This window comes from Meleagris gallopavo, chromosome 1, assembly GCF_000146605.3.
Source record: "Meleagris gallopavo isolate NT-WF06-2002-E0010 breed Aviagen turkey brand Nicholas breeding stock chromosome 1, Turkey_5.1, whole genome shotgun sequence".
Classification (NCBI taxonomy): domain Eukaryota; kingdom Metazoa; phylum Chordata; class Aves; order Galliformes; family Phasianidae; genus Meleagris; species Meleagris gallopavo.
The window spans coordinates 149943341-149965484 of record NC_015011.2 but is presented as its reverse complement, the minus strand read 5'-3'; the positions used below and the strand labels follow the sequence as shown (position 1 = coordinate 149965484).

General features: G+C 34.9%; 1 protein-coding gene across 1 annotated transcript in view; it reads right to left on the bottom strand.

Annotated features, from left to right (window-relative positions):
* Positions 1 to 22144, bottom strand: part of MYCBP2 (MYC binding protein 2) — a 208692-nt gene that overhangs the window by 27855 nt on the left and 158693 nt on the right. Inside the window, 12 exon segments of the mRNA XM_031552043.1 lie at positions 1358 to 1423; positions 2251 to 2475; positions 3239 to 3395; positions 3965 to 4125; positions 4547 to 4696; positions 5087 to 5286; positions 5787 to 5944; positions 8103 to 8270; positions 8820 to 9064; positions 9612 to 9781; positions 10945 to 11097; positions 11100 to 12578. Of these exon segments, the coding sequence (XP_031407903.1) occupies positions 1358 to 1423; positions 2251 to 2475; positions 3239 to 3395; positions 3965 to 4125; positions 4547 to 4696; positions 5087 to 5286; positions 5787 to 5944; positions 8103 to 8270; positions 8820 to 9064; positions 9612 to 9781; positions 10945 to 11097; positions 11100 to 12578 (3332 nt within the window).

The following is a 22144-nucleotide window of genomic DNA, read 5'->3' as shown; positions in this document are numbered from 1 at the left end:
ACCCCCAGCTCACTACAACCTCCCTTCAGGTAGTTATAGAGAGCAATAAGGTCTCCCCTGAGCCTCCTCTTCTCCAGACTGAACAATCCCAGCTCCCTCAGGCCACTCCTCATAAGGCCTGTGCTCCAGACCCCTCACCAGCTTTGCTACCCTTCTTTGAACCTGCTCCAGGGTCTCAATGTCTTTCTTGCAGTGAGGGGCTCAAAACTGCACACAGTACTCGAGGTGCGGCCTCACCAGTGCTGAGTACAGGGGGACAATCACTTCCCTGTTCCTGCTGGCAACATCGTTCCTGATGCAAACCAAGATGCTGTTGGCCTTCTTGGGCACCTGGGCTCACTGCTGGCTCATGTTTAGCCGAGCAGCAATCAATACCCACAGGTCCATTTCCTCTATGCAGTCTTCCAGCCACTCCACCCCAAGCCTGTAGCATTGCCTGGGGTTGTTGCAGCCAAAGTGCAGGACCCGGCATTTGGCCTTGTTGAAACGCAACCCATTGGCTTCAGCTCAGCTATCCAGCCTGTCCAGATCCCTCTGTAGGGCCTCGCTACAGAGGCAGGCAGATCGACACTTCCAGCCAACTTGGTGTCACCTGCAAACTTACTGAGGGTGCACTCAATGCCCTCACTGAATACTGTTTTGAATCATAAACTCTGGACAGAGATCAATAAGATACTTGAGAACTAAAAATGATGGGAAAATGGGTGCTATGAATATACACTAGATAGCTTATCTTGAAGGTACATAGTTTTTTTTCTTCTCTTCATAGTGTCCTACTTATGCTCAGCCTTAAGCTGCTCTCCTCTAATGAAAAATGATTCCATGTAGCAGATAAAAGCTAATGACAATAGAACACAAAGCAGCTGAGTGTCTGAGTATCTAACAGTGTACACCATGCAATTATTTCAGGCATATTTAGATACATATATACCAAAAATAAGCCAAACAGTTTGTTGGACCTAATAAAACACAAGCTAAATTGTCTATTTCAAAAACATTCTACACAATCTTTTATCCTTTTAGCTGTGGTAATGAAAAAATTCAAGGAACATTTTAAAATCACCTTTTCTGTTCCAGTAAGTAATGTTCATGAGTAAAAGTTTGACCAATATTCAGTATATATGAAAACTGAACTTTGTTATTAATAACAGTATTTTCTAAGAAAATAACACTAATTAATAACAGTATTTTCTTAGAACATTAAGTGTAATACTTGCAAAACAATTTATCTGCCATAAGAAATAGAGAATGTTTGCTCAGAAACTGTTTAAAACAACAACAACAAAACAACAACAACAAAAAAAAACAACCCTGAAATTTTTCCAATTTTTCCAATGTCAACAGTTAAAATGGTTACCTGCTTTATTCTGCAGAGATCTTCTACTGCCTTACCAGTTAGGAAAGTCATTGAAGTCACTTTGTTCTACAACAGACAAGGAAAACAATAAAACACTTAAACTAAAGAGCATTCTATTTCTTCCCCATTAAAAGAGTACATACAAGTTGTTTCATTATTAAAAAAATAAAATTAACAGTGATCAAGACCAAGGACAAAGAATTCCAAAATATAGCTTAATATATGTGTTTGTATAAAAAGTTCTACCTGAAAAAAATATATGTTTGTAGCAATACTGCCCAGACCTATAAAAACAAATTTAATAACTTGAAAGGTCTTTACTATCACGGTGATACAGTTCTGAGATGTTAAGTTAAGACCTACCGGCATACCAAATTGGTATATTAAGTTACTTAAGTATGCTATAATTTCCCTACATGCAACAATTCTGTGTTTTATGAAATATTATTACTATACAAAACACAAATGGAGGCAAAAAGGTAGGAATTTTGATGTAGGACACAGTGGACAACTTTGTACTTTGTGAGAGTCTAGAAAGTCTAGAAAATAGTTTGCATCTTATGAAAGCTCATTATTTGAGTGCTTCTACAGAAATGATGAGCAGGGAAATAATCTTATAAAATAATTAGATGCTTGAAAATGCATGTGAAATTGAACAGGCCATTAAGAATTAAATTTCTCAGGTTCATGTAAATTACACATTTCATCATCAATTTCACTGTATCAGTTACTGCTTTCAAAACCACAGGAAAAAGAAAATTTATTTTAAAATGTGAACTTATGAACTAAAGTAACACAATCAACTGGATGGACAACATGTTTCTTGAAAGATGAATTATATATAGCTGACTATGTGTTTTTGTTTTTCATTTTTAATTTCTTTTTTCTCTTACCCCGAGATCTCTGGAATTGTCTACATGAACACACACATAGCGTGCATTGATTCCTTTTACACAGTTAATTGTGATGTTTTTAGTTTTGTTTTTATCTTCATCCCCTGACTCCCAGAATGTTTCTGTAGATCCATCTGTTAAACTACCAATCATGGCAGGTCGGCTTGATGTTTTAATGTCAACAATGCTTGTTAGGTCTTTTAGACAAACCACTATACACAGTTCCTATGAAAGCAAACAGAAAATATTTAAAATTTATTAAACCAATCATGGAATCATGGAATGGCTTCATCTGGAGAAGACCTTAAAGATCATTTAGTTCCAACCCCTTCCACAGGCAGTGTTGCCACCCACCAGATGAGGCTGCCCAGTATCCAATCCAGCCTGGCCTTGAATGCCTCCGGAGATTGGGCATTCACAACCTCTCTGGGCAACCTGTTCCAGCACCTCACCACTCTAACTAAGCCCAAATGCAGGCAATTTACACCTTAAAAATCTTACATTTTTCTCTCCGCTTAGGAGACGTGTTCTTTGAATTAAAGAAGCCATTTGTCAGTTCAAATTATTCAGGCCTTTAAACCAAAGGAAATACCAGTGGCTAACAGATAAACCCACTGGTAAATGTGTAAATGTATTAATGAGCAGAAGAAAACACGTTAGAGCTATTCACTAGAAGTATTAATCTGTGGCTCCTCAGAAGAGCAGAAGGAAAAAAGACATGAGCACATTAAGAACTGGAACTATTTAGCACTTAAAAACTGAACTCAATTGAATTAGCTAAATGAATAACATAGATTAAGGGACAATATCTGAACCTCTGAAGTTAAATAATGAAAACCTGAATATCATCAGCAGGATTCTAGAGATTTACTCAAGCAAATATGACATTGCAATTAAAAATATTTTTATTCCATCAGAATCGTTACAGGAACTACATGCTGTTGTTCATGGTTGATCTCTGCTTTTGAGAGAGAGGCATAATACTGACCTGATTCATGACTTCAAAACCTGACTGTATACTGATACTAAAACTTTCTTCACTATCTCCATCATCAGATTTAGACAAAATATTGTTGATATGATGGAAAACATTGCTCTGGTGCAGGAACTGATGGTCAGATTGTTTGAATTTGAGACTCCAACACCTGGAAACAGATTTAGCAGATTTTGATACTTTGAATACCAATTAAAAGATACAACCCACAAGCAAAGAATGCTATTAATTACATTTTTGCTTCTCAAAATGTAATGAAGAAACCTTTAACTTCAAATATTTGCAGGATGGTTTGTTCCTACTTTTTAAAGAAAACAGGAATAAGCAAAATAGAATCATTATTATTCAATTTGCAACTTCAGCATCTAGTCACGTGGAAAAGCTTATGGAGACTAGTCAGGTGACAGATTTTTGAGCAAAAAGTATACTATACATGCAGATAGTATCATAGTCTTCAATAGAAAACCTATTTTAAAATCGTAGACAATACAGAACTTTAGAGGAAATACATTTTCTCTAAAAATCTTTTATATCAGTACACATACAAACAAATACATACATATTTTACATGTATCTTCCTACATGTACGGAAATGCACACTTACTTTCTTACAGGAAACATAATTATGTTTTCAACCTTGAATCTATACTGCAAAATCTGTTCATCTATAACATTTAGGATGTTTTCAGTCTCCTAAGAATTATTTTACCTTGAGCTTACCTTAAAGCCATTTGCTGTAATGCACTACCACTGGGTAGAGACATCATAAGATCAGAGATCGTTTGGAGTAGACGATGAAAAGTGTGGGGTAATGGGTGAGCTGCTTCCCCAGCAATCACTATATCAGACAGAGGATGTTCACACACTCTTGTGTCTTTTTCCTTAAATGCAAAGCAATTTGTATTTTGTTAACAGACTTTCATACAAAAAAAAGTTCAAGCAAACAGTAGGTTGTGGGGTGTGGAGCTTTCTGGTACTAGATTAGCACTGTGCTAATGACTTTTTGGTTTGTTTTTACTTTGTTTTTTTCCTCACACCTAAGAATAATCATAAAACTAATGCATTAAAAGACAGGAATTCATAATCACACAAAATCCGATAATTTTAGAGGAAAAAGTAATTCAACTGTGACTATTAAAAGAGGTCAAGTACAGTTTATACTAAAAATTTAAATTCCATAGTTAAAGTTTTGTTTCATAGAGAAGGAGTAAGGATCCTTTTCACATATACTAAAATCATTTCTAAGTTATTAGCAAAAATCAAGATATTGAGATATTTAATTTATTTCTCAACCTCACATACTTGTTCTGCATTTTCTTTATTTGATTTATTTTCTTCATCCTCCTCCTCTTCAGGTTCTACAGGTGCAGGAGTCAGGGAAGCCACAAAATGCCATAAAATATCATGAAGAGAAGTTGTTTGAATGACATTACAAAGAAGCCAGTTAAAAGCCTAAAATAAAACACGCACAGGGAATTACCAGTTAAGTACATAAACTAGGATAAAAACACTTCATGTAAAGAGATACACTGATTCTTTTGGACAGTTAAATAATTATGCAGAAGCCTCCATGTAAGGCCTTGCTCAATAGCTTAAGGAATCTATTAAAATGACAGATGTATTTCCAGACAACAAACATACTATTGAAGATTTTCAGGTAATATTTTTGTATTATGAATGTATTATGAACTCTAGAATTTAAGAAAAGTCAAATTTTAAAATGTTTTTTCTTGCTTTTATACCTGTATGAAAATTATAAATAAAAAGCCACAAGAGAAACACTGAGACAGAAATTACATATGTCCTATTGTAATGACAAAAGATCCATTAGTACATTAATACCTCCATGGCAAATACTCGGCAAGCAGATTTTCGTAAGGCTTGTTTCATTGCTATTTCAAGTCCTTCCAGATCATGATGCTGGATTACAAATGCCAACACCGGCCACTGGAAGTTTCTCTCTCCTTTGGAAAGAGAGCTGTGGGCGGAGATTAACCGAGAAAGTTCAGGAGATGGATGTCTCAGGAGAGAGGACCCCACTTCTATTCAAAAGCAAAAAAAAATATGCATACATTAGATTGCTTGTGCATTTTCATTTTATAGCCACAGTAAAAATAAAAAGCAGCAGAGAAATTTCAGAATTGATAAACTTTTTTCATTTTTTTCTATCAGAAAAAAACATATTAAAAAAACAGCATGGAAAAATGATGCTTCAACTGAGAAAATAAGCAGACAACACCACCAAGAAACTACCATGTTAGCTTTTAAATCAAGCACAGAACATGAACCACAAATTTCAGAACTATAGTAATCCCTGATATGTTCTGAGGCTAATCCTGTGCAGATTATTAATTAAATACTGGTTGTTTGTTAAAGAGAAATAAGCGAAATAAAAGCTATTATATATATATGTGTGTGTGTGTTTGTGTGTGTGTATGTATATTTAAATACAGAATTGTCTACAGTTTCCAAGAATAACGATAAGTCCAATGCGATGTCCTCTAAAATTTTTTTTTTCCTTTTCCAACGTGTGCACTTTTACCTGCATCTCCACTATTAACTCGTCTCCTGGGGATTGCTTTTACGCGTGCTGGCAAAATGGAGTGCTGTTTGTCATATTCTGATGCAACAACTGAATATGACCTTTGAAAAACTGTGCGCTTCGCAAGGTCTGTATCTGTTATTGGACTGGTTTCCAAACTACAAAGAAATCAGAGAAGTTAAAGATTCATTACTAAATATGTACAGTGTTCTTATGTTACACATAAATATGAAATAAAAGAACATGCATTCAATAATGACAATGCTACTGCTGCGTAAGTTTGTTTGATGTACCTAAAAACTGTTTATACCCTGAAAAAACACGTTAGAATTATATATGATGAAAATGCATGAGAAGACTTCATAAAAAATATAATAATGTAACTCATAAGTTCAAAGAATTTAGGTATTTTTCAGAGAGAACACAAACATTCTGATGATGCCTGAATTGAAGTTTCAGGCAAAATTGTACTTAGAATACATATAAAAGCACCCATGAAATGAATTTTTATTATGCAAGCCAATTGAAATTTAGAATGTTAAGTGAAGGAAATGTTTCCAACATCTCTAGCCTTGAAGTCAATTTTCATTTGCTACAGCTATGTCTCTGACATGTTTTACTCCTTACCTTCAGTGGACTTCTTACTGTCTGCAGAAGAACTCCCAGCTTATGCTGTCCCTATAGGCCGCAGGATACCATGGTGTCCACAGTTTTAATAAAGGAATATACTAATATGATGCACTCTTAAGGAGTTTTGTTAGAAAAGCTCTATTTCTGAACACTATATTGCAGATTGTAGTATTCCAATAAACTGCTTTTTCAGTCAGTATAAAATAAGAAATTGAAATATATAAAGATCAAAAGTAAATTCTCCCTTTGTTACATTAGTGATGTATGAAAATCTCAAGCATCTATGTTGATTTAAGACTATTATTAAGTAACGGTAAGAATCTTTTTTTACCCTGAGCAAAACAGAAAAAAAAACTGCAATTATTTGAAATGGATTATGGAAAATTTGACAAAATAAAGACTGGCTTAAACTGGTGAAAATCACCTAGCACTCTTGGTCCTGGATAGCATTAAACTGCCATTTCTCCAGTGACATTGTAACTTCCTACAGAAAGAAACCAAATTTTGCTTTGAAAATGTAAAGTGATGAAATTCCCTCTTAGTCAAACCTCCCTTCAAAATGAAATCTTGAAGAGCTATTACTTCTTACAAGGGTAGTTCACCCACACTACAACCAATCAGTTGTGTCACAGAATGGAAATACAGGGGAAAAGTGCTAAATTTTCAGCTATGTTTCTTGGACCACTGCTTTTCAAATAACGTCTTCACTTTTTCAGTTCTGGTTATTGTGGGAAAAACTGCATTTGCCTCTATGAGAAAAATAAGCAGGCCTGAAGTAAGGACAAGGGATACGTTTTCTTGAGGTACTGTAAGATATTATTCTTTTACATCATTGTCTCAAAGCTTGCTGGGGACACAGATGAACAAGTCCAGGCAAGTCCTGGGCGAGGGTTGTGAAATCCTTTGTTTGAGCGACACGGATGGACAAGGCCAGGGGCCACTTGCTGCCCAAGGCCGGCCACACTGCTGCTCTCTCCTCCCCTGCTGCTTCTGCCTTGGACATTAGAAACGTCGTGCAACGGGACCGCTGCTGGACCTTAGTGGTGACTATCCCCGCTTTATGCAATTCTTCAATTCTTTCCTATCGCCCTCCTTCCCTTCCCCATCTCCCTGATTAGGATTTATAATAAACTGGTTGGACTAACATTTGAACCGTTGTTTCTTAATCTCACACCGGGTATACAGATATTAAAAGAACCTCATCTCCCTCCTATAAATTGGAGCGGGACAGGTACACTACAGATTTTTAGTGAAAAGTCTTGCACCAAGAGTCCTTGGTGAAGAGTCCTTCATCAATTTCTGAATGTATGATTTGTTTTTATTTTGTCTGTTTTAGTATATTTTGGCTGTGAAATCAATACCTTTCCAAAGAGAAGCAACTGTTCTGCAACACTCTTAAAGTTTTAAATAAGGTAATGCAAACTGGCATTACCAGTGTTTGAAAATACATCAGATACACTATCATTTACTGAAGACACTTTAAGAACAGTTTCTTGTGTTTTGGTTTTTTTTTCTGCTATTTCAAGTGACTGATTTGGGCTGACATGATACTTTAGCTACTTAATTATGACAATGTTTTCCATTATCTTCATTAAAAAAATTAAAAAATTAAAAAAATTAAAAAAATTAAACATGGTGTTCTGCTAATGCATTAACATTTGTATGTAGTACCTAGAAGAGAAGTACCTGGGGGGCATAGATTTCATGTTACTCTCTGGTTCTTCAAAGACATTAGGGCTTGCATCAGGAGTAACTGAGATGTATGGTGCAGGTACAGAAGTTGAGCGCAGGTACCTCATTTCATCCTGGAAGAGGTTGTCATCCTGGTACCCAGCAAAGTTTTCATGATGATGCCTACATCAAATAAGGTTTCTTAAGTTAGGATTAAGAGTTACTGAAATGTATGTACAAAATACTTCCTTGCAGATACATGTAGGCAGCTAACACGATTCATTTACTATTCACCTAATGAATACAAGCTAGTTGCAATTTCCACCTTAGGGCAAGATATAGTGGCGTTTTCAATTGATGAGTTAAACAGTAACCAACACAGGGGTTGGGAAACGCATGCTAGGCATCAGACGCTAAGGTAGAGTTTACTCAATTTACTCAGAAATACTGATCAAGCCCAGTTTTTTGGCTTCCTTGTTACTATTTTGAATGCTGAACAGGAAAAAGAAGCACATATGTCTGCTAGAACAATGCTTTAAGTTAAACTCTTCAGGAAATTCTAAATTCTTTGGACATAAATGATGCTGCTAAAAAATACTTAGCATCCAAAAGCTATTTAGGCTACATTTGATCATCCGGGCTATTATGGTTTAAGAAATTGAATAAGATCAGGAAATAATACCCTAAATAGATGAATATTATAATCAATATTTGTAAACTTCCTTTAATTACCTTGCTAAAGTCTGTAGATACAGACATGGCATTTTAATGGGAAAATCTTCAGAAATTCCTTCTTTTAGACTGGGAAGTTGAGATTGGAATGCTTTTGCAGGGTGATAGCAGAGGATACTAGGCTCAGCAGCACTGCTCAGCGACAGCAAATATAGTGCGTTAGCTTTAATCACTTGGTGAGCTTCCATAGTTGGCAAGGCACGAGGAGTCTTAACTTGCATTGGTTTTCTCCTAGATTGCTTAATCTATAGAAATTAATGAAAAGACAAAAAGGTGTATTTAAATTGTTCTTTATCACAAGAAAAGCTATCAATATCACATAGGTAAGCTGCTTGATTCTTCCTGTTATAAAATGATGCTGTTCTAAAATAGTACTTTTAACTTTTCATAAAAAGCTGTAAGTTTTCATGCTTGCTTCACAATGAATTTTGTGTGCAAAAGGTGTCAATACATTTAGTTTAATTCATTTAAACTAAAACTATTCTGCTCATCTTAAAAAAATCTCCACATATTTGCATATTTTAAGCAAAAATTTGAAACTGGATATGGCAAGAGCAATATTAGATGAATGCCTTTTATGCTAGTACTCCATTACTGTAGTTCACCCAAAGCTTGGTTATGTCATCACATAAAGACCTGAGTACGATCTCACGTAGCATTATTGTGACACTGGTATTTCAAAACCTTCCATGATTCTGAAATTCCAAATTTTTCAAAGTCTATTTTCAAACTGTGAATACATTACTGTGGAGCAGATAGAGAGAAAAACATAAGATAAACAGAAAAAAATACCTTCTCTCTTGCTGCTGCTTGCTTTTCACGGAGATATTTTTCTCTGCATCGATCACATACCAAATACCAAGTGCTTCCTCCAATACCACCATCACCACAATTACCAGCCCATCCTCCACAGAAGTGTCCTATGCTATTATAACCTTGGCCACCAGCATAACGACCACAACCTACATACAGTTAAAAATAAAAAAAAAGCTATTTCAAAATAAAGATTTTTTTTTCCTATCTGCAAAACAGGGATATAGGTGGGGAAGAAAGGTGATTGTCTTTCCTGTTAACAGATTTAAAAAATTACACATTCATGTATCCCAGTGGTATCTGAAGAATCCAAATATTTCTGTTTCCATGTTTCTATTATTAACATGCCCAATGCATCAACAGTTTTCAACTTAGACAGCTTAGTGATGGTAAAGTCAGTATTACATGTTAGCCAGTGTATTTACAGTTTAACATAAATTAAAGACCTACAACATATCTAACAAAGCTTAAAAGGGAATAAAGTGTATTCCTTTGCTGATTATTGGTTCTCAGAAAAATTGAGAACTGATAAGTTGCTGAAGATCAAGGCTCCTTACTTTACCATAGAGTACTAGAAATAGTGCATATGACATCAGCCAGAACTTCACTAACAGGTAAAATCGTTTAGCTTAGTTTACAAGGTAGGAAACGCAAATAATTTTGTCTCTGACAAGGCTACTTATTACTGGCTATATCACAAGTATGTTTTAAACTCAGCTGACTAGCAAACACTAGTTAATGTCTAACTAAAAATGATTTCCTTAATGATTCCCAAATTAAACTCCTGAACATACTCATCAGTAATGTGTGGAGGGAAAAAATAGTTGTTTTGTATTTTACAAGCTGCCTTCTGATAAAGGCTCACAAATCTAGATACTAACTATACATTTTTTTTCTTTTTAAAATATAGATTTTAAATCAAAATTCACTGATACCAAGAGATGACACAGCAGATAATCAGTAGTAGAATAGAAAACTTTTGGCAGCATAGACATGTTAATTAACCATAACTTATACTTTTTCTCCTTTTTTTTCAGCACTGTTCAGAGTCCTAGAGTGTAACAAGTATCACATTTCTGAAGTAGTATTGTAAAGTCTGACTGCTGATTTGTCTTTATTTCAAAATTTTTTTTTATGTTTGAGAGCCTATATCCTTAAGTACTTTTGAGTTTAACTTTAGCATGTGTGGTAAACTGTGTAAAAACATTAAACAAGGCAGCCTGACTTATTTTCACAACAGCAACTAATACAAAAATGTATGTGTATGATGTATTTTGCAGGCAGACACAGGAAGCAAAATACTTAATCTTACCTGGATGAGCTTGTCTCATGTGGTAAGTCACTGGATATGGATGTGATTCTCCACACAACTCACAGATTGTGTCTTTTTCAGGTCCTCCTACAGCTAGTTGGGCCATCTCACCAAAAAGATTTCCCCTTGGTCTAGCCTCAACCTTTTCTTTTTCTTTTTCTCTTTCTTGGTTTTCTTGTTATCTTTGTCATTTTCCTTCTTCTTTAACACTGCACAAGAACCAGGACTTGGAAAAATCATATTTTGGGAAGCTGCTTTAATAGTTGCTAAAGAAATATCTTCCCAGAAAGCTACCAAGTGCTGCAGTGTTAGTGGAAGAGGAGACTTGGATTTCACAGTGTGATGACTGGATGTTTCAAAGGAGGTAGTTTCAATTTTTCCATCCTCACACTTTTCATGCAAAGGTGGTTCTTTTAACATTGAAAGGACCTTGTTTTTGTTGATGCTGCCCATTTTAGATATATCTGGTCCATGGGGAGCAATGTTGAACATGTTAAGAGCAGAGGATATTTCCAATGAATGCCTATTTTTCAACTTGGTTTCTTTTTCCTCTGCAGGTTGTTGACTGAGACTGCTTCGTATTGGTGCATGCTCTTTGGACAGCTCTGGATTAAACTTCAAAAAAGATGAACAAGCCATAGCATCATGAACTATTCCTTCGTGCCAAAGAAAAGCAGCGAATACAGCTCTAGCACATTCCGCAACAGAAGGTGACATTGCTTGCTTGGCTGGCTCTATAGACTTGGAGCTATCTCCTTTAAAAAGAAAATTGGATTTCTCCTTTTTGGGTCTTGTATGCCTACCAGCACATTTACGGCTCACTTTTGGAGATGCTCTCATGTCTTGCTCATCTTTCAGAGGTGCTTTCCCTATGCTGAAATGAACTTTACTAGAACTGTCGTCCAGACTTCTGAATTCTGTGTTGTCTTCACAAGTGCTATCTGTAATGCTGTTAGTCTTTAGAGTACTTGAAGTACACACTTCAACAACCTCACTGTGAAGGTTTTCTTGGACGACATGAGGGGATGGAGCTCTATTTTCAGTTTCTGTAGGTGTCAAATCCTTTGTAATAATTTTTGGTTTGGGTGAAGTTGATCTCCCCCTTAAAGATTCTGTTAGTGGTACTTTCTTTTTGCGAAGAGTGTCTGGATCTAATGTGTAAGAATCTGACTTGGATCGTTCTCGAGGAGGATCAAGCTTTGTTTGAGATGAAGCTTTCTGAGGTACTGTTTTATCATGGGGTGATGAGGATCGTGGAGAACTAGCACCAGACCTAACTGCTGTAAGTGTCTTTGTCTTTGGAGAAGATGACCGAGTTCCTGGCCCTGGAGATTCAGCTCTCAGACCAGTTGTAGTTCTTCCATCAGTTTTTAGTGTTTGCAAAGTATTATGATTTGGAGACAAAGATCTGCTGTGAGAATCTGACCGCAACTTTGCAGCATCTGATTTCAGCAGCAGAGATTCACTGGCTGTTAGGCCGTCAGTATTCCTAGGTTTCTTCTGGTCAGCAGCAGCTCTATTCATTCGCACGTCAAGCTTAGGTGACCTGCTGTCAGCTCTGTGTTTTGATGACATGTCTGATTTTCCTGCTGGAGAAATAGGTCTAGCAGCTCCTGTGAAATTCACTCGGTCACCTGTTTAGCATATTTTGTAATTAAATTGTTATATTTAACAGTGACATGTTTAACAGTACAAAACAAGAATTAAAGACCTGAATGCACAATAAAATTCAAAAGCATGCTTCTGTTCATGTAATGCAGGCAAATCTAAATATTGGTACATTTCTTCTCCCCAGAATATGTACAAATGTACATTTCCAAACATTGGGTAGGAAATATTTACAGAAAACACATTATGGTGGTATCTAAAGGCATAGTTCACTAGTTTCTCAAAACACAAATAAAGGAACCATATTTACCTCCTTAGCTACAATTAACTAAGGAATTAACAAAGCTAGGTGTTAACTAAATTTACCTCAACTGCAACAGAAACCAAGGGTTATTTCTTTACTATTTCTTTATACAGTACTGTGTGTCAGACTGATTGCAACAAGAGACTAGCAGAAAAACCACTTGTATGACCAGATTTACTTTTCTTAATTCTCAAAGTCAGGAAATATAGGAAATAAATACAATTTTAAGGCAAATAATTGGATAAAAGGCTTACAAACAAGCTTAAAACAATTCACATTATTCTATCTTGATTTTTAAGACCACATGCTATCAACGTTTTTCTCCTAGAACACAATCTATTCATAATAACCTTTTTCTATTACTCCTAAGCCAAACCATCAGCCACCTTTAGCTTGATACAGTAATTTGTTGTTCTCAAGTGCATTGATTTTACACATGTATTACATGCCAAACTAGTATACATATGTGACTAGCTCATCAAACATTATACTTCAAATATTTTTATGAGTACAACCTCTGTCACTCTTATAGAACTCTATTTTTTAAATTAAGTCAAGAAATGTTTACATTACTGGTAATAATGCAACACTCATCAAATTGTAATAATATACAACTCTCTCCAGAAAGCAATATATCTCAAAGTCTTGAACACATAGTCCTTCTGATTTGAATATGTTTTCATTACTTAAAAAAGAAGTAGTTATCCTTGTAAAGCTTGTAAAAGTAGGTCACTGCACTGTGGATTTTTATTTATTTATTTATTTATTTATTTATTTTACTAGCATTAAAATGCTATTTTCACTGGCCCGAGTACATTCTGGAGGAAAAAAAAATTGTCAAAAAATTTAAATCAATCTAAAAATGTTTGCTAATTTGAACCATGATTTCTAATGGGAACAGAAATGACAGGTAGTCATCTTTTATTCAGTGCCTTCAGTATTTACTTGGAAGGTGGGAAATCTGTGTTTAATTCCTTTTGCAATATAAAATTCTGAATTCTTCTAGTTTTGTAGCATGAAGTCTTATCTGCATGCTAGATAATCTACAGAAGCATGGAATGACCTGTTTCTTTTTTTTTTTTTACTAATACCATTAAATCTCACAATTAATAAATAAAGACTAGAAACCAAGATGTCTCCTCAGAAAACAAAACATTTTTTGTTTCCTCATGTTTAAGTGGAGTTTATAATAAAACAGCAACAGGAAGAAGTTAAGAATATTTATATTAAAATATTTAATAAACTTGAGAGTTAGGGTGCTCTCCTTGCTTCCCAGGACACCGGACACAATAGGAGTTTATATTTCTCCAGGATAAAAAAGAAATGTTTTGTCTATATTCGAGGACAACAGGCCAAATGTAAACAGAACATTTCAAACATTTTCATTATTGCTCTTGAGTGTCTTAAGTGTCTTTAACCTTTTTTCTCAGGAGTTTTTGGGTTGTTTTCTTATCTGCATGTTTGTTTTGACATGGGGAGAAAGAAGCAGGCAGAAATAGCATGGTACATCATGTTTTATAAAATGACTGCTCTTGCTAGAAGAAAAAAAAAGTGTTTCTTAAATAGCAGTTCAACCATTTTCTCAAGCCAGTTTTGTTATTCACCAGTTCTACTGATGAACAATTTTTAAGATTTCTGCTTTGTGATAAATGAATTCAGAAATAAAATTACTTTATGCACACTTTTCCCCAAAATAAGCAAACAAAAATATTAATTTAAAGTTTGCCATATGAGAAAAAACTGTAGATATTATCATTTAAATAACTTTTTATAGAACTCCTCATAAAAGAAAAAAAGTGAACAGAAAACACTTGTCTTCTCAGAGGACACAGAACTTGGCAAACCATTCAGCAGTGTATCACATTCCAAGTATATGCACTACCAGTTAAAAAAGTAGGAAAACATCTAGAACAAAAATTTTTTGAAATAGCTTAGTAATAGCTTTTAGCAATGAAAAATATTTTTTACAGAAGGTTTCACTTGCACATGTATATGTAAATAATCCTAATTAGCATTCTAGAGTATCAGCACAAAAAAATGCCCCACATGAGAAACTGCATAATTACATATCTGATTTATCTGTAAACAAAGAAAATAAAAAGAGTACTTTTTTCCCCTTCTACATTTCATTTGACTTCTATATTTGCATTTGAGAGCAGACAGTATTATACTAGATTAACAGTTACCCATTTACGAAATTTGATAGCTAAAATGCATACTGTGAAATCACTTCCTTTCAGTAAGGCAATACTGAATGGCCATATCAAATAAACTCCTAACAAACACCAAACTTGAATAAATTGTATTAAGAGAATGAAATGAAAATGAATGGAAGGAGAAAAAAAACACAACACTTTGAATACAAAATCTGAATAACCTAGCCGTGTTTGCATGCATACCCACCCTTCAGTTCGTGAGAGAGAGATGAAATAGCAGAGGCAGGCCCAACTACATCATTAGTTTTGTAAATACGCTCACGAGAAGCAAGGCAGCAGGATGGAGTGTCTACAGTGGAAAACAGTTGCACAGAAGCAGCACAGATTCAATGGAAAAAATTGCAGATATAAAAACAAGCATTTAAAGTGATATGCATCTCCTCTTTTAACTGCTCTTGAATTCATCAAGACTCCTACATTAGTTTAAAATGAGAAACAGTTACTTTAAAAAGCTTTCCCTAATTTGAACTTCAAAAAATAAAATACTAAAGTGTTAGTTTATGGGATCTAAATTGCACTATGGCTAATCAATCAGATGTATGGTTTATTATGAAACCAGCAGAACCTAATTTTGAACAGAAATCTGCTTTTAAATGTGAAATTTTAATCTGTAAATTCAGAGATTAGTTATTTAAAGCTGCGTTATCTTCTTTAGATGACTATTTGTAACATTCTTTTGATAAAATTAGAGAAGATCTGGACTTTTCTGTTTTGAAGTTTCACTACTCATTGGAAGAATGATGAAAGATATATATATATTAAACCAATCAAAGCTACTTGTTTTCAAATCTGAATTCACCTCAGTAATGAAATGTTACAAAAATCTTCACTTGTAATGTGAACTGCAGTTTTGCAATACCATCAGAAGACCTAATTATCAGTAGAAGTTTCAATCAAACAGTATAGACACGGAAACAAATTTGTATCAATCTTTATAAATAATTTTGCTTTAAGGATTAAGGGAAAAAAATTTAAAGCCTGGTATGATCCATGATAGAGTGAGACAACAGCAGGGACTTCAAGTCTAAGACTTTCAAGTCTAAGACTTTACTTTCCTAAATCACTGTTTTTAATTTTAATTTCAATTTTTATTTCTTCAGGAAAAAAAGGTCAATTTCCTATTGTATCAACGATTTTAAAAAGATTTTGTACACTAGAAGATACTTGGCTTTAGAAATACACTTTTGTACAAATGGAAGAAAAGTGCACCGAAAATAAGAGATTCCTGTTCCTACAGCACTTAGTTGTTGGGCTTTTTTGTTGTTTTTTTGTTTGGTTGGTTTAGTTTGGTTTTTGTCTGGTACTGAATTTACAAAGCTGCATACAAATACATTAAAATCCCTACCCTGAATAACAAACTACACATCATTCTATAATGAGAAGATGTTCACTCACGCTTGAGGTAAGAATGTAATTCTTTAAAATGATAAAAGAATCCATATATTCTCATTCTAGTACTATCACAAGTTTAAGAATAGCATTACTTACTTTGATGCCTACAAAATCTTTATAAAGATGCAATACCAACTGTATAGCTTTTGAGTAGCAGGACGTCAGACACTTTGCACATTTATAAAGTTAAGATGCAGAAAAATACATTAAGAATGCAATGTAGCATAAAAGGAACACTTTTGTAAAAAAAAAGCCTAAAAATGACAATTTTGTTTATCAGCTTTTCATTCTGTGAATAATTAAATCTTTACTAAATCCAACTTAATGTACGCAGATTTTCATTCCATTCTTTCATTCTACATCTGAGAATATTTACATTACAATTCTGTAATCTAGTTTATGTTGAGTACTATATCAGCACTCAGTCACTTCAAGGAGATTGTGTCAAAGAGAATGAGTTTCCCACACAGTCTCCTTGCTTCCTTGCTGCCTAGGAAAACAATGTTTCCTGGATGTGTTTAAAAACTTTTTGGATGTGATGCTCAGGGACATGATTTAGTGGAGGGCTGTTAGAGTTAGGATAGTATGGTTAGGTCATGGTTGGACCCGATCTTTAAGGTCTTTTCCAACCTGAGCAATTCTATGAATCTGTGATTCCATTCAATCGACGTCTATCCAGTATGTCTGGTCAGTGACAAGGACAGGATTCCTGCTCTTCAATCACCTTCAGACTACAAAGACTTCAAATACAGGTAAACAAGACTTGTCCAATCACAACTGAATGTGACAACCTCTCTCTAGTCATACTCTCAACTTGGAAATAGTTCCAGCCTGAAAAGTTACACAGTGTGGAAACATAAGAGGCAGCTCATGGCAGGATATCCGATGACTGCTTCTTCTGAGGAAAAAGTGGTAAGGCAAACTCAGTATGCATGACATGCTGCTGACCGGTCCATGTTAATTTTTATTATTTTTTAAGTCTGAAACAGACTGCTAAAGAGTGTCTGGATTGTGAAGATAAGCTAAAATTTCTTCTGAAATGCCACTCCTTTCCAGCCTTTTTGCATGATGATGAAGGAAAGCACTGACCTACTTTCTGCACTTTTGCCTAAGCATTGGATGCCTCATGTTTTTTCACATTTTGAAAAATGCCAAATGCTGTACTGACAGTTGGACATGGATTCCATTTCTTGATAAGTACAAGAATACACAGAAGTCAACAAACATCTGAATATTACATATTAAAAAGGCAGAGAACTACTAGATAAATTTAGTAGGGAAAGGGAAGAATGAACAGATGCAACTGCTAAAGTGTAGTATCATTATCCAAATATTACTGTTCATTACAAACAAAATTTTTTATGTTTATTGCCCAAAGGCAGGGTTTAAATAACAAACACTGGAGCTGCTTAAATATTTTAATTGAAAGAAGCCTTCCTGTGCTAGAAAACTATATAAAATTAATCTATAATTTTATAATAATGAATCTGTAATTTCCTAATTTTTGAAGACAATGAGTCAAATCTATTTCTAAAATAAACCTCGACATAATTTATACATGTCCTCCAAAATATGTTACCAGTCCCACAGAGATGGTTTTGAATTTAAATTGCTCAGCACACACAAAAAATAAGTGCGTTTCTTACAACATTAAATCTTTGAAGCCTAAAGTATGAAACAGTTTAACTTCTTTCAGGAATAATAGTTTGGCAACAAGAAAAAAGTTTGGTATCAGAAAAAAAGTTAGCCAATACTCTCAGTCCGCTTTCCATGACATTTCAGTATACACTGAAGAGATCAGAGTGATTGGTTAAGACTAGTCTCTCCCTTCATTTTACTGAAATGCTACTAAAAAGGGTTTACACACTCTGTATATGTGCAAATCTTTTGTGCAGCTTCCACTGTTCATAAAAGGCTGACAGAAGCGCTACAGGCAAAGCCAGTGGTTCCAAATGTTCTGTAATAAGCACCTAGGAAGGAAAGGAAGAAAACTAAGAAGAAAATGCTAACACAATACTGAGGAACATACGAATGGTAGGGGCTGATCATATACTGGTTTGCAGCTCTGCAGCATGTATTGGCAATGAGGCAGTCTAACACCATGAATGTGTTGAACAGCAGCTCAGCACTGCAGCTTCTGCCTGGACTGCAATGATTCAGGAAACAACAGCTGTGCTGAGCAAACTACTCAACGCAAGTTGCCAGGTCTATGGTGGAAGAGTTAGAATTGTGATAGATGTATTAAACAAAAGGGTTTAACGCATCTCCAGTCTATAAATCTGATCCTCATTTGTCATAGCGACTCAGATGTGAAGATAATAGCAGAAAGTTCTAACTTCTGTGACTGCAAGCTTCTTCCCTGGGTTGAGAATTCAACAGCCAGTTCTTAAACTTTACTAACTGGTGTTGAACAGTGAGACAAAATCCCGCTGATCTCCCTGTCTTGCTGTGTATGAAGGTTTCTATGACCTAGCACAAACTGTTGAAGGCTGAGAAACAAGACCTTGCTTGACCCTCCAGAATTTGACACACTAAGAATTCAAGCAGAAATTGGACAAAATCAACAAAATGCAGACACAAATTAATCAAGTAATGAGTAATAAATCTGGCATCTGTTGGAAGCTGTGGTCCTGAGCAAATCTGTTATTGGTGATCTTACAGTCTTCTTAGAAGCAAGCAAATTCAGGCATGAGTAATTACAGTACAGTACAGGAAAACTCATGCTCTCTCTGTTAAAAAAAAATACTTCAAGCATAATATCTGAGGAAGTGGTTGTCCAAAAGCACTATAGTATGCCTGCAAAAAATAACCTGATGCTGTATCTGAAGAAAAAAAGTTGTGAGAAGCCTACTCTCTCTTTCTCAAATCAATTTGGAAAACAAAAGAAAATAAAACCCAAGAACAGAAAGCATTCCTCAGAAAGAATAGCTAACTGTTTTTTCTAAAGAAAAACTCTGGCAGAGTATGCATCATGATCAGATTAAAGTTTTTCTCCATAGTCTGATACACTATTTAGGAAATAAATTTATGGGACACTCAACACGATTTTAATTCCCCTCAAAATCACGCTTCGATATAAAACCTCCTCAAATAGACAGGCAGCAGAAAATGTAAGTGGAAGCCTACGCTACTTACTCAGATTGTTAAATCAGGAAATGCATTTCCATGGCCATGTCTGTAGCCATGGGAATCTACAATGGGGGACAAATACTTTCAACTGTTAAACTATTACCAGTACTTGTAATAGAACAGGTAACAAACATTTGCTTTAATTTTTAGATCTAAATTTATTGTGGTAAGCACTTATGAACAAAGGACATCATTTAAAATTATAATTACGTATGACTACAGTTGACATGATATGGAGCCTTGGGATATGCTCTTTAAGGGATTTAATTTCTAATTACTTGTTTAGAAACAGAAAGCTATAAAATGCTTTGGAAATAATAAAGTGTTAAAAGGGATTCTCTTACAGCTCAGTTATAGCTCACAGTTGAACATATCAAACACATTAAAAAGCACAGCAAAATCAGATACAAATAGAACTTTCCTGTTTAAATATTTTTATTGCATTTATGCTTTGCTAGTCTAATAGATGTACACTTCTAATTCATTACTTTCTAATACGTATGGTTTCTAGAAATAGTATTTAATTTTCAAATTCAATTTCTTTGACTATTAAATAAACACGAACACAGTCTTACAGCCTTCACAGACAATGTTCTACCATTATGTCAAGTGGTAAAAGGAGGATAAACAGATTTTCAGAAGAATAAGGAAGTTCTAACTCAAAACTGTTTTCACCTCATATGCTTCTAGATTTTTCATACTGGAAACAAAAACTTTAATATTTCCCTCCTTCAAACATATAATTTATATTATTTATATGATATCATAAAGTAAATGACAACTTGTTAAGAAGAAGGTCCTTGTATCACATCACAGTTATGGCAACATAGTACACTAGTTCTGTTTCAATTCTGGTTTAGTTTATACTGCTGGAAGCGCTAAAAACCTAACTGGTTGAAATAGTGTACTAAGCTATCAAATCAGACAGAAACTTAAGATTATTTTATTTTTATATTTTTATTTTATTTTTTAGACCAGCGTTCCCCTTGGAAAAAAAGGTCCTAATTCTGAATCCTGGATCTTTATTAAAACAATACATGGATAGTAACTTAATTTAAAAAAGCTTCTTAAGCGGCATACAAAAGAAAATAGCTTTTCTTTTCATACATAAATTCTAAATGATAGAAGTTTGAAATAAGACTAGTAGGGAAATATTTGATTAAATGTTGAATAAGAAACTCTGACTTTATTACTCTGGACAACAAAATAAAAACAAAAGTGAAGGGAAAGAACATATAATTGTCAAATTCCCAGTGATGGTGTATTGACACTACTGGCAATCAGTTGCTTCATCTAACTAGATTTTGGAACATGTTTTCAGAAGATTGGTTTAAGCCCATGTCATGGTTTCCGCATCATAACATCATGTAGTGCACTGGGAGTTAAAGTGTTAATGCTCCAGATCCGGGTACCTGTCCGGAAGAGAGGAACTACATACCTCAGGTGGCTTTGCGGTCAGAGAGGAGATATAACCCAGCACAAGGTCACCTGATGTCTCTTTCTTCGTCAGGCTCTCCTCCCTGCTGCTCAACCAGACTGCGCATCTCACCTCAGTGTTATGGTGAGGCCTATCCACTTTTCGGACACTCTCTCTCATTATATGTGATTTATTAGCTTCAATTCTAATTATATTGTATTACAGTGTGTTATCTAGTGTGTATATGGCATTCCAATACCATATTTAGTAAATTAGTTTGTTTCTCCTCAGATCGTTGCCGCTGTTTTTAATTATTTTGGGGTCCCATTTCCCTTTTCCGGAGGCGCGGATTTTGCAAAATCCTTCTGCCCCTCTAGTCATGGAATCAGGCTGAACCAGCCCATAAACTGTTGACAGCCCAGTATAAGCACACAATGTCACTTCAGAATGAGTCTGATAGCTTATGCAGAAGTGAACCAGACATTTAAATCTAATTCTCACTTGCTGCACTCCACTAAATACTTACTTACTTGCATTAGGTGAACTGGAGCACTTTAGGATTGCGTGAGACAAACTGAACTGACTGACATGTCCCACAGGAAAGAACTGTGGCACATCTAATGGATACTTCTATGGGTAAGACAAGACCAGCATGCTAGACTTGTTCCGTACATAAGCAAGAATTTACTGCCATATCTGCCACTCACAATGAATGCTGCACTTTCAATTTTCACTGAACAAAAATTAAACCTCCTGTTCTCCTGCCAGTAATCAGATCAACTGCCATTCACATCTAGATGCAAATCTGCATGTCCCTACCAATCTTATAAGCACTCAACACAAGGCTGCTAAGTCTTTATGGGTTACTGCCAAGGTGTTCCAACTTTCCAGACACATCATAGAACTTGTAAGTGATGACAAAATCAGAAATTTAAGAAGAAAATTGAATAACTATGAATTTATTGCAGTCAATTTCTTATGTTAAGAGATTTATCAACATTTTGAACCATGAAAGGTATTTACCTTCATTATAAACCCAGAGTTTCATACAATATTGGAAATGCACTTTCATGAATGTTATCTATGCTGCAGGTCATATACAAAAGCAAAATACTGTCAATATCAAAACTAAAG